General features: G+C 50.7%; 9 protein-coding genes across 9 annotated transcripts, besides 2 other annotated features; 5 read left to right on the forward strand and 4 right to left on the reverse strand.

The window, feature by feature from the left end:
* Window positions 1-504: part of a sequence feature (contig 1.186 514..10198(-1)) that runs on past the window's edge.
* Window positions 505-27,601: part of a sequence feature (contig 1.5 561..450355(-1)) that runs on past the window's edge.
* Window positions 614-2,671, forward strand: ANIA_00289 (U2-type spliceosomal complex subunit CWC22; the record flags this gene model as incomplete). The annotated part of the gene is made up of 1 exon (XM_050610994.1): window positions 614-2,671. The coding sequence occupies one exon, from the start codon at window positions 614-616 to the stop codon at window positions 2,669-2,671; it is 2,058 nt and encodes a 685-aa protein (XP_050469268.1).
* On the reverse strand, window positions 2,765-4,678 carry ANIA_00288 (putative MYND domain protein; the record flags this gene model as incomplete). The annotated part of the gene is made up of 2 exons (XM_652800.1): window positions 2,765-2,783; window positions 2,877-4,678. The coding sequence occupies 2 exons, from the start codon at window positions 4,676-4,678 to the stop codon at window positions 2,765-2,767; spliced, it is 1,821 nt and encodes a 606-aa protein (XP_657892.1).
* ANIA_00287 (WD repeat-containing protein) lies at window positions 5,822-9,606 on the reverse strand (the record flags this gene model as incomplete). Its single annotated transcript, XM_050610995.1, has 5 exons — window positions 5,822-6,020; window positions 6,120-6,218; window positions 6,294-6,541; window positions 6,599-9,354; window positions 9,449-9,606. 5 exons carry the CDS (start codon window positions 9,604-9,606, stop codon window positions 6,012-6,014), a joined length of 3,270 nt encoding a protein of 1,089 aa, XP_050469269.1. The 3' UTR covers window positions 5,822-6,011.
* Window positions 10,838-12,852, reverse strand: ANIA_00286 (uncharacterized protein; the record flags this gene model as incomplete). The annotated part of the gene is made up of 2 exons (XM_652798.2): window positions 10,838-12,752; window positions 12,805-12,852. The coding sequence occupies 2 exons, from the start codon at window positions 12,850-12,852 to the stop codon at window positions 11,427-11,429; spliced, it is 1,374 nt and encodes a 457-aa protein (XP_657890.1). The 3' UTR covers window positions 10,838-11,426.
* Window positions 13,573-14,609, forward strand: ANIA_00285 (6-phosphogluconolactonase). The gene has a single exon (XM_050610996.1). The coding sequence runs from the start codon at window positions 13,679-13,681 to the stop codon at window positions 14,474-14,476; it is 798 nt and encodes a 265-aa protein (XP_050469270.1). The 5' UTR covers window positions 13,573-13,678; the 3' UTR covers window positions 14,477-14,609.
* On the reverse strand, window positions 16,536-18,819 carry ANIA_00284 (uncharacterized protein; the record flags this gene model as incomplete). The annotated part of the gene is made up of 8 exons (XM_652796.1): window positions 16,536-16,629; window positions 16,878-16,906; window positions 17,132-17,252; window positions 17,503-17,540; window positions 17,689-17,765; window positions 17,855-17,888; window positions 18,084-18,307; window positions 18,489-18,819. 8 exons carry the CDS (start codon window positions 18,817-18,819, stop codon window positions 16,536-16,538), a joined length of 948 nt encoding a protein of 315 aa, XP_657888.1.
* On the forward strand, window positions 22,082-23,256 carry ANIA_00283 (uncharacterized protein; the record flags this gene model as incomplete). Its single annotated transcript, XM_652795.1, has 5 exons — window positions 22,082-22,231; window positions 22,406-22,426; window positions 22,595-22,644; window positions 22,686-22,713; window positions 22,945-23,256. The coding sequence occupies 5 exons, from the start codon at window positions 22,082-22,084 to the stop codon at window positions 23,254-23,256; spliced, it is 561 nt and encodes a 186-aa protein (XP_657887.1).
* Window positions 25,015-25,368, forward strand: ANIA_10051 (uncharacterized protein). Its single transcript, XM_050610997.1, has one exon. The coding sequence runs from the start codon at window positions 25,194-25,196 to the stop codon at window positions 25,335-25,337; it is 144 nt and encodes a 47-aa protein (XP_050469271.1). The 5' UTR covers window positions 25,015-25,193; the 3' UTR covers window positions 25,338-25,368.
* Window positions 25,845-26,614, forward strand: ANIA_10050 (uncharacterized protein). The gene is made up of 2 exons (XM_050610998.1): window positions 25,845-26,020; window positions 26,087-26,614. The coding sequence occupies exons 1-2, from the start codon at window positions 25,922-25,924 to the stop codon at window positions 26,213-26,215; spliced, it is 228 nt and encodes a 75-aa protein (XP_050469272.1). The 5' UTR covers window positions 25,845-25,921; the 3' UTR covers window positions 26,216-26,614.

Here is a 27,601-nt window from a genome sequence, read left to right on the forward strand (position 1 = left end):
AGCTCGACCAGCTCGACAGCTTGAGGTCCTGGGTCGGAATACATTTTTCATCGAGGCGCGGAAAATGTCGGACTCTGTCGTTCTACAGTCCGCTGTGCGAGTACCCACGCCTCCCCCAGGCGCTTCCTACTCTCCTCAACCCTCCGGTTCACGAAAGCGATCGCCGCCCTCTCGTTCGCCCTCACCGAATCGGCGTCGCTCGCCTCCTGGCGACACGGCAGACGCTGACCGCGACGTGCCACGCATTGACCCCGAGCGTGCAATTGAGCGTGAACGTCAGTTGGCGGAACGAGTCCGCCAATATGAGCAGCAGGAAGCTGCGCGGAAGCCTCTGACGGAGGAGGAGAAGCAGGCCGCGGCAAAGGCAGAATATGAAAAGCTCCTCAACATGCGCTCCGGAGGTACATACATTCCTCCAGCGCGACTCCGGGCCCTGCAAGCGCAGATCACGGATAAGACCAGTAAAGAGTACCAACGGATGGCTTGGGAGGCTTTGAAGAAGTCGATAAACGGTCTCATCAACAAAGTCAACGTGTCGAATATCAAGTATATCGTTCCAGAACTGTTTGGCGAGAACCTAGTCCGGGGACGCGGTTTGTTTTGCCGGAGTATCATGAAAGCCCAGGCGGCAAGTTTGCCGTTCACTCCCATCTACGCTGCCATGGCGGCAATTGTCAACACCAAGCTGCCGCAGGTCGGAGAACTCCTCTTGAGTAGGTTGATTATCCAGTTCCGGAAAGCTTTCAAGAGAAACGATAAGGCGGTCTGCATATCATCGACGACATTCATCGCCCATCTGTGTAACCAACAAGTGGTGCACGAAATGCTTGCGGCCCAGATTCTGCTTCTTCTGCTTCACAAGCCCACTGATGACAGCGTTGAGATTGCCGTGGGGCTGACGCGAGAAGTTGGCCAGCATCTGGAGGAAATGAGCGGTCCGATTGCCTTGGCCGTATTTGACCAATTCAGGAACATCTTACACGAGGCCGATATCGACAAGCGCGTGCAGTATATGATCGAAGTACTTTTCCAGGTGCGCAAGGATCGATATAAGGATAATCCTGCCATCAAGGAGGAACTTGACTTGGTGGAGGAGGAGGATCAAATCACCCATCGGATTGGGCTGGATGACGAGATTGAAACTCAAGACGGTCTAAACATCTTTAAGTACGACCCTCAGTGGGAGGAGCATGAGGAGGCCTACAAGAAGCTGAAGGCAGAGATTCTTGGTGAAGGCAGTGATGACGAAGACGAGAGCGGCGAAGATGACGAGAGCTCAGACGAGGAGTCCGAAGAAGAACGACAGATGGACATCAAAGACCAAAGCAATACGGACCTTGTGAATCTGCGCCGAACGATTTACTTGACTATCATGTCCAGTATTGACTTTGAAGAATGTTGTCATAAGTTGATGAAAATCTCGTTGCCAGCGGGCCTGGAACCTGAACTTCCTTCTATGATCATCGAATGTTGCTCTCAAGAGCGGACGTACTCCAAGTTCTATGGTCTTATTGGTGAACGATTCGCGAAAATTAATCGCCTCTGGTCAGACCTGTTTGAAAACGCATTCGCCAAATATTATGACACGATACATCGATATGAAACCAATCGGCTGCGCAATATCGCACGTTTCTTCGGCCATATGCTGAGTACAGATGCACTTGGCTGGCATGTTCTGTCAGTCATCCACTTGAACGAAGAAGAAACAACGTCGAGCAGCCGTATCTTTATCAAGATCCTTTTCCAAGACCTTGCTGAACATCTTGGTCTTCCAAAATTGCGAGAACGAATGACAGACGAGCTTCTGCGCCCAAGCTTTGAGGGTCTGTTCCCGACGGACAACCCACGCAACACCCGTTTCTCAATCAACTACTTCACCAGCATCGGTTTCGGTGTCTTAACAGAGGAATTGCGCGAGTTCTTGAAAAATATGCCCAAGCCCGAAGTTCCTGCTCTGCCACCTGCGCGGTCGCCATCTGTCAGCTCCCGCTCATCCTACTCATCCCGTTCTCGTTCGAGCTCTTACTCATACTCTCGCTCCCCATCTTATTCTCGCTCTCCTTCTCGCAGTCGCAGCAGGAGACGTTCAATCAGCAGAGGCAGGTCCTATTCGCGGTCTGTGTCCGGCTCATCGCGCCGAAGCTATACCCGAAGCTCTTATACCCCCTCGCGCTCTAGATCACCCGCGCCGCGAAGCCGCCGCCGCTCAGTCTCATACAGTCGGTCTCTATCTCGCAGCCGCAGCTCACCCCGTCGAACTCGCCGTGGACGTACGGACTCTCGATCCCCGCCTCCACGCCGTAGTTTGAGCCGCAGTGTCTCTCGCTCCCTCACTCCACCTCGACGAGGCGGAAGAGCCCGTAGCTACTCCAGGTCACCCTCCCGGTCACTCTCCCGGTCTGTCTCCCCGCCACCCCGCCGAGCATCTGCCCGTAGACGCTACTCGTCAGAGTCGATTTCGCCTCCTGGACGGGCCAGGAGGAGCATTCCCGGATCCCGCTCGCCGCGACGCCCACCGCCCAGCCGTCGGGCCAGAAATTATTCTGTTTCTCGATCGCCTAGCCCTCGGTATGGTAGAAACCAGCGCCGACGGAACTCCAGCCCATCGCGATCTCCGTCTCCCCCACCCCGTCGGCGCCCGCGATCTCCTTCAACGCCGCCTCGTCGGTAGTCTACGATCTCAATATCAAACGTGCATGCAATCGGTAATGGTTCTGGGAATTGGGGTTTTCTAGTTAAACGATGTATTTTAGAATCTTCGCGCTTACTCGTACCAGATACTACTGAAGTGCAAATCCTATCTCTATTATTCTATTCTATCACATTGTACTTCGACCGTCAAACCTTAGACGCCCTCCCCGGCTTCCCACACGCACCTCTTACACAAGCACATCCCGCCCAAAGCGCCAGCCGCCCACTCCCTCCTCTCCTTAACATTCAACTCCACATCACAGTAATGATTCAGGATCTCCTCATCCTTCCGAATTCCCCCCTTCGCCTTTTCCCTCTCCTCGCCCTGTCTCTTCCAAACAACCCTCTCCTCATCCCCACGAACCACAAACGCAATCTCTCCGCCCCACTCCCATCGAACATTCGGATCACAGCTATGATTGGCAAGACACCAAAGCGGATGCACCGCGCACGTCTCGGGCCCGCCATCCCACGTCGAGAGGCGGCCCGATGCCGTGCCCCTGAATTTTGCATAGAGCGTATTCAGAATCCACGTGTCATAGCGGTGTAGCGTGGCGTACGGATCCAGTCCCATTTCCTCAACAATACGCATAGGTTGCAAAATGGAGAGGTGGAAGCTAAAGGGGAGTGTTTCTAGTCTCTGCCTATGTCGTTTAGTCTGCTCTTCAACAGAGTCTGACTTGAGGTTTTGCTGTTTGGCAGGTGGGGATGAGACAAGCTCGGATGTGACGTAGGGTACAAAGTCGCCCCATATGTACTTGACCTCATCCAAGTCCAGCGGGTTCACCTCTTGTGTTTGAGCCATGGCCAGTGCGCGGCCAAGTAGAAGCAGGTAGAGGTAGTCTGCTTTATCCTTGGGGTCTGGTATGTCCTTCCCGATAGACTCGAGGTTCTCCATGAGACCGCAGACGGCGCCGTGGTAGGTTACCTGCGCTTGATCATGGCACGTCTGCGAGCAAAAGATGATGTCGTAGCATTCGGCGCACGCGACGGGTGGGTTCTCAGAGGATAGTGGCGGAAGGGGGCCGTTGCAGGCGTCGCAGGTGTCGTCGTGGAGACGATTCGTAGCTGTCAATAGGGAGGATTCGTGAAGGATCGTTTCACCGGGGGCGAGATCTTCTTTGGCGAAGAGGCCAAGTTGGATAGAGACCTCTTCCTCTTCTTGTTCTCCTTCGTCTTCTTTCTCCTTGTTCTTGTTGGCTGTGGTAGTTTCATGCAGAACAGGCAACGCAACCGCTCGCACCTCGCACTTGGGCGCAATGTCCCTGAGTCGCTCGTTTAGGAGGCGCAGTGTCTCCGGTGACTTACGATTTGGCTCGTGCTCGTTCCAGGGATAGAGGATTCGACGGGCGAAACCCTGCGCCTTGAGTTTGCTAGGGTCGAGTCTGGTCTTATCATTGAACTCCCCGCAGTCGTCAGCGAGCCCCTGGCCTTTCCCAGCTCCGTTCGACATCCTGCTCTCTCGTCCAATCTCCAGAGTCAGATTAGTGAGTTCCTGCTTCAGCACTTGCAACCCCTCAATCTCTTTCCCATCAGTCAACAACTCATCCAGCACGACACGCCCACGGTGAGCAAACTCGTACGCATCACGCAGACACCCGCATTGCTTGAGACCGTTCACGAGCAGACAATAGGTATCACCAATCATGGATCTGTATTCCTCTTCCGTGATGGGTTCGAATCCGTCGTTTTCATCTTCATCTTCCTCTTCCTCCACCTGCTCATCCTCCTCTGGTACCTTGGCCGGTGTCGGTGTCGGTGCCGGCGTCACCTTCTTCCTAGCATGAAACTCACATCCATCCGGGTCAACAACCGAGTCCAGCAACGACAGAGCACGATATGCATCTGCCGAGGCAAGATCAGGGAAGCCCAGGCGCTCATGGATCCTAGCGCGCGTTAGATGGCGAGAGGGGTTGTGCGGGTCCGCATAGAGCTCAGTTGTTGCAGCAGCGCGGTCTTGGAGGAGCCTCTCTGTGTCGATTGCCATGTTGACTGGCATAGCAGTCTAGATGGACGCCTAGCAGAGAGAATCTCGAGCAAAGTTTTTTTTTTGGCTCTCTTTTTTTTTCCCTTCTCTTCTCCTCTTAATTTCCTGGCCCTGTGCTGGGGTAACTTTGGTGGAGATAGTAGGTATTTTCCCCTCTGCCCCGCGATCTATAAATTTTCAGTTGCCGTGGCGAGTCCCTGAATATCAGTGCAGATACGGAATTGCTGGGCCGCAACTACAGTTCAAGGAGCTGGGTAAACTTCTCGATCTACTGTAGAGCGTATACAGGGTTCCGATGTTGACGATAGAGATGATCTGGATTGGCCAGTCCATCAAAACACTTTCCAAATCCAAAATTACTCTGCAGGTGCCCAGATCGAAATATCTTCAACCTACCGGCCTTCTCTCGGCATTCTTCCCACCAATCAAAGACTGTAATCCCCGTACTACTGCATAATTACGCTGACTCAGAAATATGCATACGACCACCACCTGTTCCACCCGAATGCCATCTTCTATTCTTCTACGGAGTACATGTTTGCAGAGAAGGTGCAACCAGAGAGCATAATAGCTTTAAGACTGATAATCGTACTCCACTGGGATCGTGAGTGGTATGTGTATAAAATGAAATTTGTTCGATTGGTTCAGGGCTCTTCCTTAAGAGCAGCCAGGAGCAGTTAGGGCTAGTTCATCGACCGATCCAGCTCACCAACCAGGTTGCACGGTCGACCACAAACCGCCACCCAGGAGAAATTCCGATTGCCGAAAGGACTGGATTACTATTCTGCTTGTATCTGTTTTCAGCAGCACGGGTAGACTAATAGCGGGTCAGGAACATTGCTGTCAAGATGTCAAGCTGTCAACGTCAACATGGCATCAGCATCCCAACGCTCATAGGTACCCGAAAGAGACAAATGCGCCAAGATCGAGCAATCTAAATAGGATAGATGTAGTGAAAGGTCGTGGATACAGCATCCGACGCCCCTCCGATCCCCAAGCCGCTGACGTCGTGGCTGAAGATCGCTCTCCTACTAAAGCAAATAGCGAGCTCGGGCTCCCTTATTAGACTGGGGACGACCCCAGGGCCTTCAGGAATTCGGAATCTCGATTTTCATTTAAGGCACAGGGAAAAAAAAAAAAATGGAGATTAAAAAAGCAGTCTAGCCTTTTTCTGAAATAAAGAAATTTGAAAGATAGCTAACTGAATTCGAAGATTAGAGATTAGAGAAGTGAAGCAGGGAAGAGGGCAGGGTAGATCAGATCGTGATGATTTCTCGCTTCCGTTTCCCTTCTACGTTGACCTGACTCTGGATAGATAAGTGGGATGTCTCCATCACATCACCTACGCCGATAGGTATCCGTCAATAAACCCTGCCTTGTTCACTGATTTAAACGGCAGGAATGCCGCAGGGGAAGGGGAAAAGAGAAGAGGGACACTTACACTGCAGTTCTCATCGAGCACAATCCTCGAATGTTCGCCGGGAACCAGCCCGCCCTGTTGCTGGCGCACAGTGGCCGCGAATTGGGCAAGCATGTGTCTCTGGTTAGGCTTCAAGTTAGCGAGTGTCCAGGTCTAGACCCGTCTAGACTTCTTAGGTAGGAAAGTGGGACATACAGTCAGAAACGCATCGCTCATTCCTCCTTGTCGCTGGACGTCGTTCTCGCTCATGATCCGATAACTATCGTGCATACATTTGGCGCTTTTCAGTCCGCCATAGCCTCCCCCCAGTGTGTTAGCCGGGTTATTGGGGTCTAGGATATTGATGCCGTTGCGGGCATCCTCCTGAGCGCGCTGGTCCGGCGAGAAAATTTTGATGGTATCGTCGATTCCCGAGGCCGCGATGGTAGGCTCGTAAGGATGTCCTGCGCACGTTAGACGTGCCCAGTCTCATTAAGGCTCATTCTACGCTGACAACGTACCTTGCACGACATTGACTACTTCATCGTCCCCTTTAAGGATATTCACAAGCTTGCAGGTGTCTCGCTCCCAGATGAATAAGTGACCTGAGTCGCTCCCGCTCACCACATACTCGTCGTTTAATCCGAAGAAATTCGCGTCCTTTACTGTTTTGACGTTGCAGTGTCCGCGATAGACCCTTGTGTGCGATGAGCACGGAACATGGTTCTCCACGTCCTCTCGTCCGCTTCTTTCGAAGCCGTAACTCCGGAACAGGCGCTCTGCAGCATCTGATTCTGAACTGTCGTCCATGTCTTCATCGTCGTCGTCGTCATCATCTTCATCATTTTCATGCTCATCCGAGGAGCTGGAGGCAACGGCAATCCCAAAGTTCTCCATTTCACTTCCCGTATCGGTGCTCATGGGTGTCTGGGATTCCGGTATCTCATCCGATCTGGCACGATGACTCTGCTGACTAGATCCTCGGTTGATGGCCAGGCTAATATCCTGAATAGCCTCTTCTTCAACGTTCGCCTCCGTGTCATCTTGCGATCGTTCTACCTCTATCTCCTCATCCGAATCATCCTCGACAGTAGCATTGAGACCACCGTATGAGCGGTTGACAAACTCAAAGTTCACGCCAGTTCCCGCGTCCATCAGAATCCCACGACCAACTGAAAGAAGCCAGAAGTGGGTTGTTGACGTAGCTGGATCAGTGGCACTAGAATCAGATCCACCCAGCCTATTCGTCCCATCTGCCCCATTGGCACAACCTTCCCCGGCTTCTGTCCCGCTCGCAGTGTCATTTGGAATCGCGCTTCTCAAGGCGTTTTCGAATGCATCTACCGCTGCTTTCTGGCTGGGGAAAAGAATACGGGTCTCGTCATGCTCGAACCTGGAACTATCAACATTTACCACGAGACTATCATCCGCAAGATCATGCAAGTACGGAATAAGTACTGCCTCCAGAGCACCTTCGGTCGCGAACTGAGGTATAGGAAACCGGTCTCGGTTCCGGCCATGGGCGGCGCTACGCTTGAAGCCGGCGAGGACAGCACTGCGGCCTCCCTCGGCGAACAGTATCAGCGCTTTCAAAAAATCGTACCCGAATTGCTCCCTGCGTCCAATGACATTATCCTCCCCCGGAGCAGGTCCGATCTGTTGGAATTTCTCGAGAACATCGTCGTCCACTCCGTAATCCTGCACGTCCCCACCTAGAGCCCGCGCAAGTGTGCCGGCGGCCTGCACAAACCTGTAAGCTGACTCCCTATTACGTCGCAGCGTCTGCTGCACTCGCACGATTTCAGGGGTGGGATTGAGGGGGTATCTCCAGGTCCTCATGATCTCTTCCATCTGAGGTAAGAAGGTCAGTGCCAGCATCAATGCGGAAGAGAAGGAGTCGTGGAAGGCCACGACAGAGAATGGAGTTGCCATATTAGCATGTTCACGGGCCGAAGCTTCGAGGGAGAAGAGAGCCTTCCTGAGCTTGACAAGGCCCTTGGCAATTCTCAAACTTTGCCTTTGAACCTCATTGAGCACGGAGTATCTCGCCTGTTCCATTGCCTCCGCCGAAGCCACGGCGGACGCAGTGGAACCTTCGTGTAACAAGGAAGGAAATGGTATGTCCTCCGTTTCGCCATTGCCATACCGGACTCGAACTGCTAACTCCCCTTCTCCGTGAGTTTCTTCACTTCGGCGGGCTGATCTGCGTCTACCGCCACTGGATTGGGATGACTGCGAGGACTGCGAGGTCCTAGGTTGGCGCTTACGCTTTCTGTCCTTGGAGCTCCGTCTCTTACGTGAGCTAGATTGACCTTGCACAGATGACTGTTGCTCCTGGGTACTTAGTGCGTCAGGACTTCGGACCAAGTCGAAACTGTAAATGTGGTCGCCAGACCAGCTCACAATCATCTCATTGGGATTGGCATTACTGATTTTACACGCTGTGATGTGGCCTTTATAACGTGACTTGGTCCGTGTCTTGCCGTTCGGCGCAAACCTTCTGACACACCGCGTCGCCTGGCCCATTAGCTCCTCATCATAGCCGCTTCCTATGCCAGGGGATGTACCGGGATCACCCCGTTCAGCGGTCATGTCTCGACCTAACATACGTCTGTCATGAAGGAAGCAATGCAGGTGGGCCCCGCCCAAAGCAATGTAATGCGGCTGGCTCGGAGAGCATGATATGGTGTTCAGATCGATCCTGTGCCGCTTGTACGAGATCAGTGGCGGGGGAACATTCGAGTCATCGTGCCCTTCTCCTACGCGCTGCGTCATGTACAGAAGGCCGCCACGGGGTTTGGGGTACGCAGAGGAAGGCAGACGCAGATCCCACTGGCGAACTTCCCCGTCCTCAGAGCAAGTCAGGAAGAGATATGGAGACGACTCCGTCACGATGCGCTTGACGCGGTCCGCATGGCTTCGATAAATGCGGGCGTTAGTGTTTCCTACACCAAGATAGCGCGTATTGCCGAAAAACCGGTTCAAATGCGGGTTTCTTGCTTGATTGGCGAACGCTGGCGGTATCCCCTGCGAGCCATTCCGGCTGCTGGAATACTCGATATCAAAAACTCGTACCTGGCTATCACCAGCAGCAGTCACAAGAGTCTGGTCATTTGAGTGCGGCATAAATGCGACAGAGAAAATATTCCCTGTGTGACCGGTGAAGACGCTGGTGTTTAGTGCAAACGGTGCAGTGGACGAGTCTGGCTGGTACGAGTATATATTCAAGTGAAAATCATCCGACCCCGACGCGAGAAGGCGACCAGATCGCGACCAGCTGCAAATCATCAGTTTCCCAGCCGCTGGGAATGATTAAGAAGCGCCGACAAAGAGATGCTGAAAAGTGGGACGGGCGAGGGTCGCGCACATACCTCAACGCATTCACACAGCCGGTATGGCCCCCCAACTCATTGACAATGTCCAGATCGTTGACCCATTCCTTTGAACCGTAGATGCCGCGAATATTGGCCTTCGTCGAGCCTCCACCGGCCTCCCGAAGCCAGATGCGGTCGTACAGAGACCTCGTCATTATTTTCGGATCGACGTCGGTCGTGGTCCGTGGAGTGAGACTGCCTTGCTTGAGTGTTTAGGATTGGGTCATCTTACGACCACCGAGCCGCCAGAGTGACGCCAGGTAGGCGAAGGCTTGAGGGACGAGACGGCACGGCTACGGAGACATCCAAGAGCGAAGTATCTTGAATCAGAATGCCAGGCGATAAAAATAGCAGTAACGAGGAAAGAGACAAGAAGGCGCGCAACGGATATCAAGAATGTGGCCGTCTCTAACTGAATCAAGTGGTGGTGTAGCGGGGGAGGGAGACGCAGAGGACTAATGAGATCAGGGGTAGGTCACGGTAGGTCACAGTAGTAGTGCCTCTTGATGGATTTCTTTGGCTGGAGGCGCTGGGACTGGGACTGGACTGAGATTGGATTGGGACTGAGTCTGAAACTGGGACTGAGTGGGAGCAACACCGCTTGCACGAAAAGCAAAAGGAACGACCGATCGGGAGGGCGAGGAAAGATCCAAAACGAGAAAGCGCGACTGGAGAGCGACTGGGAGCACTGTTGGATGGAGATCCAGTGATCCACCAGCCCAGAACTTTGTGTGGCCTCACACTCTCTTCTCTCACTCTCACTGGCCTTGGTCTTGTGCTTGATCCTACGCGGAGCAGTTCGTGCAGACTATGGCGCTGTACAGCGAGCTGAAGCTCGTAGTACGAAATGCTCTGTAGGTACTATCTGGATAAGGAAGGCGCTCTGGCAGAATGCCCTCCATATTATCGCAGAGTCACGATCCCCAATAGTCCAGCATCATCACCATGGTCGGTGATGTCACACTTGTCACCGTGTGGTGGCAGACTGGCAGAGCTGCTTCCATGTCCAATCCAGGGTTTCTAGACAGTTCCATCGCGGTCTGGACGGAATCTCTCACCCTCCATGTTCGGAGGGAGGGGTAGCAGTGGTATAGTAGTCTAGTAATGGACTGGGGGCAAGAGACACAGCAGCGAGTCTAATGAGCGATATAGGTACTCTGTAGAACAGGTGGTCGGCTTTTCTTTTGTTCTTCCCCAATCTGTAATGACGTAGTGACGCAGTTCGGAAAGCGAAAACCTGCTTTACGCGGAAACTGTCATCGAGGCTGGATTCTAGAGCCGTCGAGAGGCCCCACCATTTAGTCCAGACAGATTTCGGATTCCACGTTGGCATACACGCCTTCCACTGCATTTCAAGTCGTCTTATACAATTGATGGTAATCAATATTTATGATCATATTTATGATCATTATCCTATATACGGAGTCCCAGAGCTAATAAACCAAGTCCATTATAAACCGTCCAATCGAGATGTTAACCAAACAACAGTGTGTCTCTGGCGAATCTTTACAGCTTCACATAGCTGAGTGGCATGTGAGGCCCGCGTCTCTCCTGACTCACAAAAGGTTTCAACCGAATAGGTCGAGGTGCAGATAGAACGACTCAAATCAGCAGTGCATTACAAGGTTTTATATTTGAACATTGAGACCATCACCTCGTGCGCAGTTGTGCAGTTCGGCAGTTCGTCTACCACCACCCGCGATGGATGAACATGGCAAATACCCAGAATGGTAGATGTTCTAAAACCGGTTTTGTCGCCTGATCCTTTAGACTAGAACTCTGGTCGACCGCGCGCCTGCCTTAAATGCAACTGAGGGCGCACCTTCGTGGTGGTATCATGAAGGACCGAAAGAACAGTAAAAACAGGTTCTGTCCCCTGGTTTTAACCGATAAGGACACGGCTATCGCACACCCCACGGGAAAGAGGGGGGGTGGTAGCGGGATTATGGATAGCATTGGTTGGTTGGACTGTCTCTCATGATTTGAGCGCGGGTCGTGTCCAAAGTCCAGTTCTCGGCATCGCTAGTTCCTCGATCGGTGGCATCTCAACCAGTTGTTGGGCCATCTCACTAACCCGAGACTTTTCAGATTTTACTATGTCGGCTTCAATTTTGCGGATGACATTTAGTTCTTCGACCATCTGACTGACCAGATCACCGAGACCTTTAGCCATTCGAATTAAAGCAGAACGGCTGAGCGCTTCCACGTCTTCGTGTCCTAGAATATCAAGACTCTGCAATTGCCTCGATGCCAGCTCTAGCTTCATTATCAGCGCGTTGGTTTCTTCCCTCCACTCGCGCCGAATGGGTTCGATGAAGTCGTCGCCTTCATGTCCTATATTTGCCCGAGCTTCTTGAATTTTCTCGACTGTTTGCAGCCATTCCTCGAACTCCAAAATGGCTATTGCGTGCCGTCCATGACTGTCGCTAAGACCATACACCTCGTCGGCGACTTGGGATAGAAGCTGAACATGTTCTGCAAATCTCTGCTGCCCGTTGTGCTCGCCCGAGTTTCTGAGCCAGGAATGCAAGGCCTGTCCATTGAGTCTTCTCTGCAACTCTTTCTCCTCGTTCAGAATAGCCTTGTAGTCACCGGCTACGGAGGTATATTTCTTCCTTAGGTGCGCCTGCGCATCTCGTTGCCATCGGTCATTGCGTTGCTGCATGGACTGGTATAAAAGACTAAGCTGAAGAAGCTCGGTCTGTAGCGCTGCTACCTCTGGCCAGGACGAAGGTATCAGGGAAGAGGCCTCGTCGGGGCCGTTGTCGGGTGTCGAAGCCGTTGGTTCCTGTGTCTTCTTGGGGGAAAATTGCTGCTGATACGTAGAGAACTGATTTCGTGTTTTAGACGCTGTAGATGTTGCTGTCGACGGCATAGCAAGATTTCTGGAAGACGGCGTGACGATCTGACTCTGATGTCTAGCATGTCCACGCGGCACCGTCGATGTTACGGTGCTCGAGCGTGTCGGCTGCCTCAGAGAGGATGAACGCACCGGTCGCGCGGGAGGGGGCATGTCTGTCTTTTTCGGCACAACAGGTTCTCCATTTTGCTGTCTAACGGTCACATTGCGCTTAACAGGGGATGTCGGAATCCGTCCAACACTCCTTGTACTTGTTGGAAGAGTGGTGGGCTTTGCAGATGATGGAATCCGCAGCTGACTCGGACGGACGAGGCTTTGACGACGCGTTAGGTTGGAGGAAGCGATTCTCGTAGTTTCGGTCTTGGATGGAGCCTCATCGGTCAATTGTGAGGTAGTAGAGGGCTTCAGGTTTGACACCGTGCGCCCTACATTTGCGGCAGGCTTTTTAGATGTGAGGGGCGAGTTGGAGGGCTCTGGGTTCAACTGATCTTACCTGCTTCCGAGTCTCTCGGGTAGAAACCGAGCGCGTGGGGATTGGCATGTTGAGATCACAGCTTTAGCTGCAGGTTAGAAAAGGGAAAGGAAATGGAGGAGCAGGAAGTCACTCCAGGCGCTCAGTAGCTGATTCCGGAGATCAGATCAAAGCTGCGGTCACAGCTGACAACAATCGGAGCTTGGCACTTGGTACTGCTGCAGAGGAGGCACGCGACACTTTAGGCAATCGAATTCAGATCTAAAGCTCCAGTTGAGAGTCCGATTTCTAGAAAAAAGGAACGACCCTCTCAAACCTCTGAATGGATCAAATATTTGGGAGCAGAATGATTCTTGCGGGGAATTCCCCCTGATGCTCAGAGCTAAAGCAATGTGTCAATGTAGCTCGAAAAAGCTAGAATTTCCATAATATACAAATAAGCTGACAATTATGTCAGCAAAAAGGTGCCGTGGTCTAGTGGTATGACGTCACGTTGTGGCCGTGCCAGCCCCGGTTCGATTCCGGGCGGCGCCAATTTTTTCTGCCGGAGATTTTTTTTTTACCCTTATTTCTCAGCACCAGCGGCAATGGCGCAACCATATTCCCCCTGCTCTGCTTTCTAGAAGAAACCACTACCTAGCACATTTGCTCCCCATCATCATAGTTACATCGGAGGAGGTCCCGACCCCGAGCCGACGGCCTCATTCCGGGCAACGACGGACATATATGGAACAATATGGATCAGTCCTTCCTGCCCCGCCACCCCACCTTAGCTCTGACCGAAATCACCCCTCAGTGACCTCACCAATCCCTCAACTTTTCTCTTATCTACTTATTCTCTTCCATCCTTCCTTTACAATCTAACAAGTATACGTCAGTTCATCGCCATCCCATCATGCCAGGCCCAGCTCCGAACCTTTTCAGCTTTCAAGATACTGATGCCCTGGCCAAGCAATTACGGCCCTATGTCCTCCGCAATCAAAACGCGGCCCTGAGCCGTCACAACACTTTCCGCGTCGCAGTATCTGGTGGCTCTCTCCCTACTGTTCTCGCGAAAGCTCTCCTCGCTCCCGGAGATGGTACCCCAGAGGATACTGCTCAATTTTCCAAGTGGGAAATCTTCTTCGCAGACGAGCGCGCTGTCCCTCTCGATCACGAGGACAGCAACTACCGTCTTCTGAAGGACGAGCTACTTAGCAAGATACCTTCAGAACTCGGCTCACCCAATGTGCACACGATTGATGAGAAGCATGTCAATGGCGACCCTCAGGAGTTGGCGGATTTGTACCAGGAAGAGCTGATGCGCTCCTTTGCGGCCAAGGACAGCGTTAAGCTGCCCGTTTTCGACCTCATTCTTCTCGGCTGCGGACCAGATGGCCACACTTGCAGTCTTTTCCCTGGACATGAATTGCTACGGGAAAAGGATGCGTGGGTGTCTGCTATCAGCGACTCTCCGAAGCCGCCACCAAAGCGCATCACACTCACATTGCCCGTCGTCACGCATGCTGTGAGTATCGCCTTCGTCGCCACTGGTGGAGGAAAGAAGGATATTCTCAAGCAAATCTTCGATGCAGAGGAAGGGAGGAGCCTTCCGTCTGCGCTGGTCAACCAGGGTGGGGGTGAGAAAGTCAGTTGGTTCACCGATCACGCGGCTGTTGACGGTGTTGCGTTTCCAAGACGGGGAAGCCTGTAACTGAGTTGGACTACTCCATGGGCTAGAGCTAAAAAGTATTGGTCAAATACTAATGTTCCATGCGTCCACCTGTATGTTTACATTATAGATTACCCAGGCTAGCATTTTACTTTCTTTCTCCGTGCAAAATAAGGTTATGCATTATACTCACGTCCTTGCTCCCTCATAACAAACATCCTAAGTGTGTCATCCCTCTAGGCATTACATATTGAAGAGTCTGAAAGGGTATCGTCGTTCATATCTCATATTTACCGACACTAGCATAGGAAAACCTAGTTTTACTCGGTTAATTTGCAACCATTGATTGAACATGCCAATTTCTTGTCAGCATGTCTAATTCTTATAATACAACTGTACTTTCTAGTAAAACGCGTTGTGGGCCAGTACATCAAATCATTTCTCTATATGGCCTTTTATTTCGTTCCCTTGTTTCTCCGTCTTCTTCTTCACGTCTTAGCCGGGATCCGTCCTCGCTTGAACCGTGCCCCTAAGTAAGTCCGCATAGTTGAGGGTGATGGGCACATCCGGTATCACTTTCAGAGCCGTTTCCATGCTGCGAGACAGGTAACTGTCTGGTAGTACTCTACATCGAACACGTTAGAACACGCGGCTTTCTAAGCTCAATATGTCAAAGGCATAGTCACAGGAAGAATAGACTATTATCTACGCTCGTCAGGTTAGGGATGAAGAGCCGTCCTGTACTGAGCTGCTGGTCTCGAGATCTCTCGGAGTGACTACTGTTATTTAAGTTGGTTGCTGATCTTCAACTCATCCACCCGGCCGTTTAGAAAGAGCAATGCAACCAAGACAATGTCTCTGCCATTTCGGCAGTTAAAAACCATTCCCCATCAGTATAATAGTCAATGTAGGACCACTAGAAACTGGTGATTTATCTGGCTTCGTTTTCAGTAACATATTACTGAACACCGCAAGGGCAAGTTGTCTCTAATCTACGGACTCAGGAACTACGGGATCCTTGCTGGCCACAAGTGTAGGTACTTAAGCCACTACAAACGCAACAGGGTACATGTGTGAGACAGTCAGCCTCGGTCTCAGTCATGCCCATGCTTGTTTCAGCGTAACGGTTTCAGTCAAGCGTGACCGCTTAACCCTTAAACCAAAGCTTGTCAGGGTGCAATATTTGATTCCCTTGATCAGCTTCAAGAGAGTCGTCGTCTGAAAGCCGGACAATTAACAGGGGATGGATAATAGTAATTATGTCTCAGAATATGCATACCATCGCGGTTTGCGGTGGCATTGTAAGGACAAGCCTTCCAGTTCCGAAACGCATGTGAGTGAAGGGGGCAATTGAGGTGAGCTCTCGAGCTATATAAAACCAAAGGCTGTAACATTTGAGAGAGTATGCCAAGTCAAAAAGCCTACTTTCTAAAAGTAGAAATGAGGAAAAAAATGTTGGCGCCGCCCGGAATCGAACCGGGGCTGGCACGGCCACAACGTGACGTCATACCACTAGACCACGGCACCTGATAATTGAAAATTGCTTCAACTATTTAAAAACATAACTATAATCTTAGTTTGGAGCTAAATGCTTACTATTAACATGTGCCCAGAGCAAATTTTCTATATCAACTTAGATGAAATCGCAGGCATAGCATACCAATATGAGACTTTTACCTGAGCTGAACCTAGTCTGGATCCAAAGTCTACTTTTATTATCCATCACAAGTGTGCCGTGCAGAAGCTTGTCAACAAAGACTTGGAGTGGGGCTTTGTCTAGGCAAGCATTCTAATCAAGACAACCTTATATCTCAACAAAATCCGACAGTTACTGGTCTAGTATGACTAGCAGACCCCGTCGTACTCATGCCGACTACACAGTTGGTGGATGTGTGCCTTGCCCATCGAGATGACGGCTGCAAAGCTCATGTTAGACGCGATACACGAGGATTTACTAGTCCCTCCAGCAGACTCGAATACGTACTAGGCAGTATTGGGAATCAAAATATCACCATTGCCATTTTACCACAGGGTATATATGGTATAACAGCCGCTGCAACAGTGGCGACACATTTATTATCTCCCTTTTCCAAAATCCGGTTCAGCCTAATGGTTTGTATTTGGTGGAGGAGTACCAACTGCTCATACAGATATCCAACAGGGTGATATTGTCGTGAGCCAGCCAAAAAATACATCTGGAGGGGTGGTACAATATGATCTTCTTAAAGTACTAGGCAACAGTGAATTCAAGCGCACAGGGATGCTAAACTAGCTGCCATGGCCTCTGCTAACTGCTCCTGGTCGGCTTAAAGCACGTCATTATATAGAGGATAGTCGGGCTTCTGAGTGTCTCGATAATATTCGAGTTAGGGCGCGTTGAGCTGCAAAATTCGCCCGGCTAGTACAGGAGGAGGATTATTTATACCAAGCAGACTATGCATACCTGGATGGACCACCGAACACCTGTGATAACTGTGACAAATCCAAACTTGTTTCATGTCCTACACAAAACTTCAGTGAACCAGACATTCACTACGGTCTAATTGCGTCAGTGAATTGATTGGTGAGAAATGGCAAATATCGAGATCGGCTTGCGCAGGACCTAGGGGTATACTGTGTAGAAATGGAGGCTTCAGGGTTAATGAATCACTTTCCATGCCTAGTTATTCGGGGTATTCTGATTATGCCGACTCTCACAGGAACGAGACATGGCAAGGATATGCAGCAGCAGTAGCAGCGGCCTATGCTAGAGAGCTCCTCTTGAAGGTTCCAACTAAAGAGGTCAATGAACTGTTGACAGCACGTGAAGCCTTGGCACCTGTTGACACATTCAACACAAATGATTTAATGATCAAAAAACCGCCGGCTGCGAAAGTCCTCTATGAGGAAAAAAGGATATGGTTGGAGCTGTTTCTCCCTAATTCCAAGAAATGGTGCAAGACTGTGGAATAGCCTAGTGCAGGTCCAGTATGCCTTCCTGGAGACCTGGGCTTCGCCTTGGGCACATTGTGACCGTGTGTCTCTTGGGGGATGCACAGTCTGAAGACCCTGAAACCCCCAAAACTTACGCCAAGGTTACCGATCTTCGAAGCGTGGGGGACGGATGCTATATGGTTGTATACACATGGCTGTACACAAGGGGGGAGATACTGGCAGACATGGAGACAGATGCGGGCATTCCAGAAGAGCTTCGTGGAAACCTGAACCAGAGATGGCCAGAAAGCGCGGATTATGATTATATGTTCAGCACTAACCGGACAGTGACGCTCTGGGACACTGCTATCTGTCTTGCACCGGATCACGTGGTTTCGAGGATACATGACAGCTTGGTCTATATAACAAGGCCGTCAGAGTGCTGGATCTTGGATATAAATGACTTTCGTGTCAGGTGGATGGAGAAGATTGTTGAGTTGGAGGTACCGCTGACACCACCCGGATCACGAGGGTCAGATTCCTAGGTTGGTTTGTACGCAACGTATATAATTTTACATTGTGACTATCAATTTTGCTCAATCAAGCATCTACTATACCCTTCCCACGCGCACTCACGCGCACTCACATGCACCCAGTCAGGATTCTAAGTATTACCTGTAAAGCGGGAACCATTCAGAGCTCTTCTCGCTACTGTTATTTGGTTTGTTTCACTTACTGTGTGACGTCCTATAAAATCTACCCATTGTAACCTTTGACGAATTTTGAAGTTGTGGGAAGTGATGGATATTTCTCGTTTTGAGTGACCAGCACGGCCGGCTACTTGGTCGCACCTATCCAAACTATCCAGCTCGTCAAAGTCGAAAGCCAGGGCAAAATACAACAGTTGGACGTGCCAGGTAATTAGTCTATTAAATAAGAGACTCAGGGATCTGTCTAGGGCTACCCAAGAAAAGTATTGTACGCATTTAGAGTCAAAAAAGCCTTGGTAGTTATGCCTTATGGTAGGCTCAGGAGGGGTTATCGCTAAATACAGCACTGCAGCCAACAACGATCGAGCAGACCCCAAGCCAGACCCAGCCGAGTAATAGAATGCGTTTGGATCTATACCAGTCACCGTTACCTGCAACGAGGATAAACGTGCCCACTGTCAGACTGTATCCGCCAACGTGCCAAGTCATGCGGGTGGCCTCTGTCAAATGCTGGCCGAGGATCGAGCACTCGATGTGTATAAGGGGAAGGATGTAGCTGACGGCATCTTGGATGAAGAGAGCTGGGCTGAACCATGAGCAGTCAGAAAGATCTATTCCCTGTAACTGGAGGGCGACGCTTGGTAGTGGTGGTCGGATCCAGACACTTGCTAGAGAGTCTCTGATGTGCTTGGCTTTGCTTGATGTATTGTGCATGATCCAAAGGAAATGGTGATGCGAAATGGTGTAAAACGCATTCTGCATTTCTTCACGGCTGGCTTCATAGTGCTCTGTTGAATGTTGGATATTGATTTCAGGCATCAGAGCCTAAGTCATGGAAGGTCTACCTCGCCTGTATTGGACAACCGGAGAGTGAATTCAGAAGAACTGACGGGTGGAGGCGTGACAGCCTGACTCAGCATTACCTCGAGTTCGATATATAGACGGTTTGTCATGTTCTTTCTTTCGCTAGTGCAGTGGCTCCACACTATATCTACTCCCCACGAAGGTGCATCCAAGGATCCATGGTATTCCGAGAGTATGTGCTAATATGGTTACTGACGGTTGTGTTTACACGTGCATGGGTGGGTCAACACCAATTCATTCATTAAAATTAATGTCCAAGTCAACTGATTAGCCCAGCATCAGGCAAGAACACAACAGCAGGAACCGGTGGAAATTCAGATCACGTCAATGAAGCCCTCCCAGGACGCACGGCAGATTCCAAGGCCTTGAGCGCAGCGCCGTCACTGACGTCAACGGAAGTGTCATGAGCTCCAAGGTGCCTGGAGCTCTTTATTAAAGTCATCTTCGTGCACCTTGCTCGCGTAGGAGACGGGGCAGCCCTCGCGCACAAATGCATTGATTGTCCACGGCTGGGGCTTTTGGTGCTGCTGATGATGAGGACGTGGCTGCCTGGGAGCTAAGTGTCAAGAACCATGGCTAGAAAATGATATATTGAATCTTGGCTAGGCTGCTATTTCACGGAACCTTGCGGGATAAATCAAATCATACTAGGGTCTATCTAGGACTCATTTGCGGTCTTTGCATTTGCGGCCTCCCAGGATGTCTGGAGACAAAGAACCGATTGCCTCAATGGAGAGTATCAGGCCTAGGCCCGATGACCCTCAATCAGAAGCTCCGGAAAACTGCCCGGCATTCTTCGGTCCTGTTACTCATTTCTTCCTACCAGATATCTTCCTGTCATCTTCCTCGCTTTATGATGATGCTGATTCACTGCGTACCGCTGGTACTGTCTCGGCCCTCAGGCAGTCTATCGCTATAATGGAGGCCGATTCACAGAGTCAGAGCCAGCCTGCAATACTTCTGCGCTTACTTATTCGGAGCCTGAGCTTATACAGCAACTGGTCGAGTTCATTTTTGATTAGGATCGAACAGTTCTCTTCGTCCTATTAGTGTACAAGGCAAAGAATACTCAATCCCTTTGGTATCCCTTCATCCCCTCTTAGTAGCAAGTTCTGATGATCAGGCAAAGGACCAACCTATATATACTCGGCTTGGACTCCCAACAACCAAGTACCTAGATACTTGCGCTATCGTCTGCATGAAGTTGGTGGTTGAAGCCTTGCATCTGCGTAGACTCAGACCGGACAAGAGGTGCCTGCGCTCCGGAGCGGGCATGTCCTGCTTCCATGCGGGTTCTTCATATGCTCGAGAGTTTTGGAAGTGGTTAATGGCACGCATCCCAATATGCGGATGTGAGCAAAGTAGGCCGTACTCACCTGAGTATAAAACGGGAGGTCCGAGCTATTCTTAACATCTATCTAGCAAAGTGAGCTTTACAAGTAAAAAAATACCAGAAAAAGAAGTTGGCGCCGCCCGGAATCGAACCGGGGCTGGCACGGCCACAACGTGACGTCATACCACTAGACCACGGCACCTAATAATTGAAGGATGTTGTATATTCTTACAAATATAAGAAAAACATAAAGCGTAACCTTCCAGCCCATCGTCAACCGTCAATGTTATGGTCTTTTAATAACCCAGCGAGCCGTCAAACTTTTTCTATGTCATGATTTGATAGGCCAATGCAACAGCGCAGGTGGATTGTCCGCTGAAACAAGCCCTAACTTGGGCAGTCTGTAGTCATATTCAAAGACATGCTGGCACAAAGTGCCAATACAGTTGAACTATACTCAATATCTTTCCCATTTCTAAAGGAGCCTTCCATGTCCTTCATGTCCAGGGGATGGGAGTCCTGGCCATTGGCCTCTAGCCGAGCAGGAAAGTAATGGTGCAAGCTGCAGTCTATTGTTTCTTGCGGGCATGATTAATCCCTCAAGGAGGGAAGGAGCAACGCTGACGGGGTCCAATGGGCGTCCGTCCTTTGCGTACAGTACCTCTCAGCTACAAGGGAGGGCGTAATAGCTGAAAGGGCTCTGGGACTGACTCCTGCTATGCCGTAGGCGTTTGTCACGGTGAGTATTCTGGCACGTGGATACGAGGATGTTGCACTGAGTACGGTAGCCTGGGTATGGTGGAGTATATACTGTTTGCATGGATACAGTGGACAGATCATGGCAGGGCTGATTGACTAACTTTGCACTGTTGTCTGTGGCAAGCGTACAGGCACATGCCAGCCTTGAACCCACTATAAGGACTGGACGCTCTGGTATCTGCCGCGACGCTTCTCTTGGTTATTGTTAGTCTGAACCTGGACGGGATGCTGGCACCGGTTGTCGAAAATGGTAGCTTTTGACATGGACACGGTACTACCCGACGCATGTAGAGGTCGAGTGATATATACAGGGTGGTCTGGTTGTTATCAGCTTTGTACTCGCTGTTCAGGTCATGTATTTGTTTGACTTTACTGGTGTAACTGATCTTGATTCTACCGATGTCTCTGTATGCATGTTTAACCCGCGAGTTTGGTTACCAGGATTCGATTGACTGGGTGCATGGGCGACTTTGACACCATATATATATAAATGTGGCTGGATTATACAGCTTTCTCCTGCCATTTATTATAGAGAACACATGCACCCAACACGAGTTGGTTAAAATCATCAGCAAAAAAGATACCAAGAGCACTAGGCATTCACAACACCGTAGAATATGGTGTGCTAGGGATAAAAAAATGGCGCCGCCCGGAATCGAACCGGGGCTGGCACGGCCACAACGTGACGTCATACCACTAGACCACGGCACCTATTAGTTGTAGGACAGCCCAAACTTTGACTATATAAAGCTTAGCAGCTTGCAGCTTATGCTTGAAGCCCATTGCGTGATCGTGAAGTCCATGTCCCCGTGCGCTAGGGTTTACCTGCAAATGGGCCCGAAATATCGATTAAATTAGAGAGATATCGATAATGAAGACACCGTTTGTGACGCCTACTCAAGTTGATAAGTCCTTCGTCAGCCATCGACTTCAACATGACGTTGGCTTGAATTACCATAGTCGCGCTCACGCAAGGAGTTTATAACTTGATATCATCCTACAAGCTTCCTGACCCTACGCTGGCCTACCTACGCTGGCTGACCTGCGCTTCGCTCCGGGAGCGCTTCGATGGCCGAGACGCTCCGGGTGACTCAGCTTGCCCTGCGGGGCACCCTCCCGGGGGGGCCTCCCGGCAGGCCCTGCGGGACTTTGGTAGCCTTCGGCGGACCGGAGAGAGCTGTAAATGAATTTTCGACCAATGATAGAGCTGCTACGGAGGTCTGATGGACTGTCAATTAATTTTGACTAACATATTGATTGTACTCTGAATATCAATAGGAATCAGTAACCTGCCAGACAAAGAATTGATGGACTGTTAAAGGACCTAAGATAATATATTATTATCCAGATATCAAGAATACAAATGCAAAGTACTGTAAACTACAACAATAGGCTGCAAGGGGTCTATATAAAGTATCTAACAGCCTATAAGTTGTAGATAGCCAGTTTTTATTATACATCTATCTAACTATTAATATCCTCCACCACATCCTCTTCTTTATCTACGGCTAAAATCCTGCCTGCAGTGCTGGTTGCTGAGTGGTACCAGGCTGCCAAATATCTAAACTATCTGCTGCCCAGGCAGCCCTGCTTGCCATGCTGGCTGTCCGCGAGCCTCAGATTTGGCAAAAGTACATTAGGGATGGCAAATCTTTAGTTATGTCTATAACAGCAACTCTAAGGCCCTTCTGGGGCAGATGGTTGGTTCTTATGCGCCCAAGCCATGTACTCACTGCCACATTAAGGAAAGTAGACTATTTGAAGGTTGTATAGTGGTAGCTGGGCGATTCCAGGGGGGCTTGTGCTAACTGCCACTTGGCAGTGAGGGCAAGCAGTGTGACTTTCACAGTAAATGGTCTATTATCCAGACTGAAAGAGTAAACTGCTGACAGGTAATATTAGTCGAAAATCTTGTAACTACTACCCTCAAGCATGCCTGCAAGTGTGCTGCCGCCCTTGCTGCGCTTGTTGCTGGAGAGGAAGAAGAGGAGGAGGAGGAGGAGGAGGAGGAGGAGGAGGAGGAGGATGAAGAGGAGGAAGAGAATGCCCGCCGCCGCAAAGGCAAAGCCCCGGCCACCTCTGCCCGTAAGGGGGTTCATTTTGCCAGTCATGACACCCGTGAACATGCAGATAGAGTCCCGCGCCGCGCCCAGCGCTTACACACATGCTGGCCGTGGCAGCCCGACAGGTATCTGCCGCCGCTGCTGCCCAGGAAGCTCTCGCCCAGACGCTGCTCCTGGTAGAATACATCATGGGTGTATATTGCATTCTGCGAATTAAGTGGATAACACGTGACTGCGGTGGAGTCAGAGGGTAAAGTTCGTATAGTAATGTTAATTTCATATCGCCAGGTATATGTCCTCGTGGTTCGATCAGATCCAGGAGCTCTGGTTTGCTGATGATACATTGTGATCTATCTATCTTCAAGGGGGAGGGGTAGTGGTGATGTCACAGCCTGACAACGCGGCCCTGAGGATCTGGCATTATCCCGGTCGCATGAGGCCTTGGACTGAAGATACCCCTGGAATGACTGGCTGCTCGTCGATCGACTCAAGCCATTGTCAAATCAGCAACTTGGCACAGACGGCATACAATTGGTTCCGGCAGCCCTGAAGCAACCAGAGAGATCACTGTTTGGTCAACGTGCATTAGGGCCATCGAGGGCCCATGCACACTTACGCCATCATGCAGAGGTCCTGGCAGACGAAGTGCTGGGGTCGATTCCAAGGTCGCTACTGTCTCTGTTTCTCCTGTTGGCCATTGCACCTGGAATCTGACTAGGCCTGGATCCTGGTTGTCGCAACATCGTTCGACAGAATATATACGTGACTGAAACGCACGACCCCTCCGTAAGTGGCTCCCGGCCTGAGACGCGATCGAAGCACTGACAAAGGGGCAAGGCACTGCACTCCAGACTGCGTAATGATATGCGGGGGTATGCACGATACGGGTTTATCCGTCACGGTTAGACTGCAAGTGCCTGCCTCCCCAGGGGACTTGGCGGGTAGAGCTCGCAGGGACCCATCGGCCAAGGTTGGAGTCGCTGTGGATAGTCGGTCGCGGGGCACTACTACCCAACCGTGGCCTAGGTGGACCAGGAATCCTCAAGAAGAGTGGCAGGTGGGAGAGAAATGCGAAAAGACTCGACACTTCACTCTTTCTCTTCTTTCGTATCTAAGTCGAAGACGTCATCACGGCAATACCGGGTTACAGGTGCAATACCTTATCAGTGTCTTGCAGGATTGACGCCAGGATGTCGGCGAAATCGGCACATTGAGGCAAATCATAAAATGCCTCAAATGGCATTGATATGCAAAAGAGTGTCCTAGCTTAGATGCTAAAGTCGTCTAACTCGATACTAACTCGATAGAAGCCCAAAGGGTTTTAGTGTAGTAGTGCTGTGTAGTATGATCATTCGAGGAAACCGCCCCGCTCGATACCTACCCGACGTACGGAAAAGGAGTCCAGGACGCGCCGGTTGGGCCAGAGTCAGACCACAGTCGTGGTTGAAGCTTCCAGCCTTGGAAGCTGACACCAGCCCGGGAAGGTAGCCCACCAATCAAGTAAACACGTGAAGAAGATCTACCCCGTTAGTCCGTTGAACCGCCTGCGCTGCGGTACTGCCAGAGAACGTGGTCTGCCGCAGTACCGGCGAGATACCAGTTATCCTGAATTAGAGAGCACGAGTTGGGAAGGCACGAGGCGGGATGGACATCTTCGAAACGCCTAAGGTGGAGCTGTCAAGTTTCACTGCCGAGTGCTGACGACTATAGGCTTCCACCAATTGCCCGATCACCCGGATACAGCTGTCAGTTGATTCTTTATGGTTTTGAGTCTGAGGTGAGACGGGCAACGGTTGTTGTCCGACACAGCCACAGCCGAAGGACTACGTTTTACGTGCCCTGCCGTCCCGACGGGCTATATTTACCGGGGACGAGCAGACCGTGGTGAAAAAAAAAAAAAAACCTCAGCTGAGGGTCGAGAATCGAGTTCATGGTATCCTTGGTCATCGATGCGATGGATCTTGAACTATGCGGGAAGATGATCCGGTTGACAGTTCGACTTGGGAAGCCCATGGATACATGACTCCGCCGCTGGATTTATGATCCGTGACGAGTTTGCCGTACGGAGCGTTTCTGTACCTGTAGGGCGAATCTGGGCGATCGCTTAACAGTCAGTCATGACGACACGACAGAATGATGAGCGACGACCCAACCATACGGTCGACAGTGCTGATTCCATCTGCACGATCTCTTGCACAAGCTATCTGATGACGAGTCTCAAGCATAAGTATGGTGACATACAGTCTAGAAAGGTGAATTAGACCATCCCAACACTGTATCAACAATGCAGTACAAACAGCAGGCAGGAAGCACCCTCAACTAGTACCCGCTATGCGACCATGGATGAAGTCCGCCAGATTCCTTGGTTGACATAGTGATATTCTATCGGGAACCACTATTTTTCTGACAGACTAGAGATTGAGAGTCTAGAGCGACTATGGAGCAGTGAATATCGCAAGAGCGCTATCTATAGAGTATCTGGTGAGCCTAGAATCTAGCATTTGAAGGAGTCGGTATCAGAAGGAAAAGCCAGATTTAAGGAAAAAGAATTTGTTTTATTTAATAAAGAAAGAAAAAAAAAAAGAAAAGAAAAATCCCGAAAAGGGGAACTGGGGAGGAAACAGGGACCTGAGCGAGGAAAACGGAAGCCTGAGAGGTGGGTCGATTGAAACTCTAAGGCTGCCCCGGCCTGGCCCATACTAAATACTTATACGCCTCCCTCCGCTTCTACAATCTTCCACTTTCTTCAACTCTTCTGCTTTTAGCGACCGACCAAAACTACCAAATAATCCATACACTCTGCCGCCTCTGCTGCGTCTGCTTTCCGAGCCTCACACCTACCGCCATGAGCTCCTCCTCTGTCCAGGTCACCCGCCCTCCCTCCAGCGCCGGCACCGGAAAGGACGTCGCCAACACCAGTGCCCCAGGAACCATGAGCTTCGATGTACGAACCACTTTGCGTTTTATTCTGCATTTCTGGGACCATTTATTAATAGAGCATTTTCCACAGATTATAAGATGTTCCAGGTGTCAGAAGAGCCTAAGTATTGAGAGTGACTCTACGCCTGGGGTGGTTCGATTCGGCATGAACAGCTACTACTGTAGTAGATGTGCTTCGATGGTTGGCTTTATCCGCTGAATGAATGGGCTTCTGAAATACGGCTACGACGCGATACTCTATTCTGCCTCGCAACGATGTCGGACACCAGTTTATCGGAACCATACACTACTACAAGTCGAACTCGAACTCGCACCGGAACCCTCCTCTCGTCATTTATAGACTGGGAAACCATAGCACCTGAATCTCGGCATCGATAATCGTCGGCCTCGCCGGATGGGTCATACAATAAATGAATGGCATTCGCCCTGGACTACCTGGACACCTCGATACTTCAGACATGTTTCGAACGTCTTCACTGTGCTGGCGCAGAATGGCCTAACGAGGCCAAATAGCATTGGCAGGTCCAGTCACTGTTTATCAGCAAGTCCGCAGCCGCGTCGCTACCTCCGACAGTGTTTCCACATACCAGTCGCGATTAAACGCAGTCCGAATGAGCTTCACTCGCTTATCGGCCCGGTCGCACGCGATGCACATTGGAACCTGCGATACCACGAATTCTACCACGATTTGACAAAACGTTTGGGGATTCATTCGGAAATAGACGACCGGGAACCACCGCATCTCATCTTCCTAATAGAATAGATTACATTCGGGCTGCTATTGGTCGCGCTTTTTTCGCCAGGAGAAAAGTAATATGATGTGGAATCGGCTCGGATGGCAACACTCCGTGTATCTAACTAGCTAGCTACGAACGCAAGCATTCTTGACAAACAAATTCCCCCTCTGTTCTCCAGTTTCAGTAAGGGCCACTTGGATGAAACTACTGAAACTACTGAAACTACTGAAACGGCCCAATTATGATGCTAAACTAGAACCCAGATCAGTAATTTGACGCGCCTATCGCAATGTTAATCTGCGGTAAACCCCAGAGATCTTCGCCACGCTCGCGGTGAACTCGTAGATCACTCGGCCGGGAGGAAGCGCCTGCATACGACGGCTTATACTGAGTAGTTTTTTGACACCCAGAATGTCGGTACTCGATCCAGCTGATAGCCGACCCCCCCAGCTTTACAGCCAGATGAGAGACTGAGTTTCGACATCGACACCACAACCACGCGACACTGAGAAACCCCGTACGTCCGTAAATACGAGCTTATGTCTCACCCCCTTTCCAGAAGAGAACATTGCATACTAGCACTTTTGCAGCCTGGAGATTTCACGCACCCCGCAGTGGATCAATTGAAGAATTTTGGCTCCACGACCCATGTGACTGCCAAAATCTGAGATTCTGAGATTCCAATCTGAATCTGGAGAAAGATTGAATTTGACGGGGGATACAGGCCCCAGAGACTAGCAGGTCGCTAACTACATCAAGCTATTAGACTGGAGAATCGAGGGGCTATTCATGCCCCCATGCGGTTTGCTGCAAGCACGCAACTCCGCGGCCACCATGTGCCTCCCTGC

This window comes from Aspergillus nidulans, chromosome VIII (genome assembly GCF_000011425.1).
Source record: "Aspergillus nidulans FGSC A4 chromosome VIII".
Taxonomy (NCBI): Eukaryota; Fungi; Ascomycota; class Eurotiomycetes; order Eurotiales; family Aspergillaceae; genus Aspergillus; species Aspergillus nidulans.

Coding starts and splice junctions, on each gene's coding strand:
- ANIA_10050 (XM_050610998.1), top strand. CDS start 25,922: ATGAGCTCCTCCTCTGTCCAGGTCACCCGCCCTCCCTCCAGCGCCGGC. Junction 26,021..26,086: donor CAGGAACCATGAGCTTCGAT/GTACGAACCACT, acceptor CATTTTCCACAG/ATTATAAGATGTTCCAGGTG.
- ANIA_10051 (XM_050610997.1), top strand. CDS start 25,194: ATGACGACACGACAGAATGATGAGCGACGACCCAACCATACGGTCGAC.
- ANIA_00285 (XM_050610996.1), top strand. CDS start 13,679: ATGCCAGGCCCAGCTCCGAACCTTTTCAGCTTTCAAGATACTGATGCC.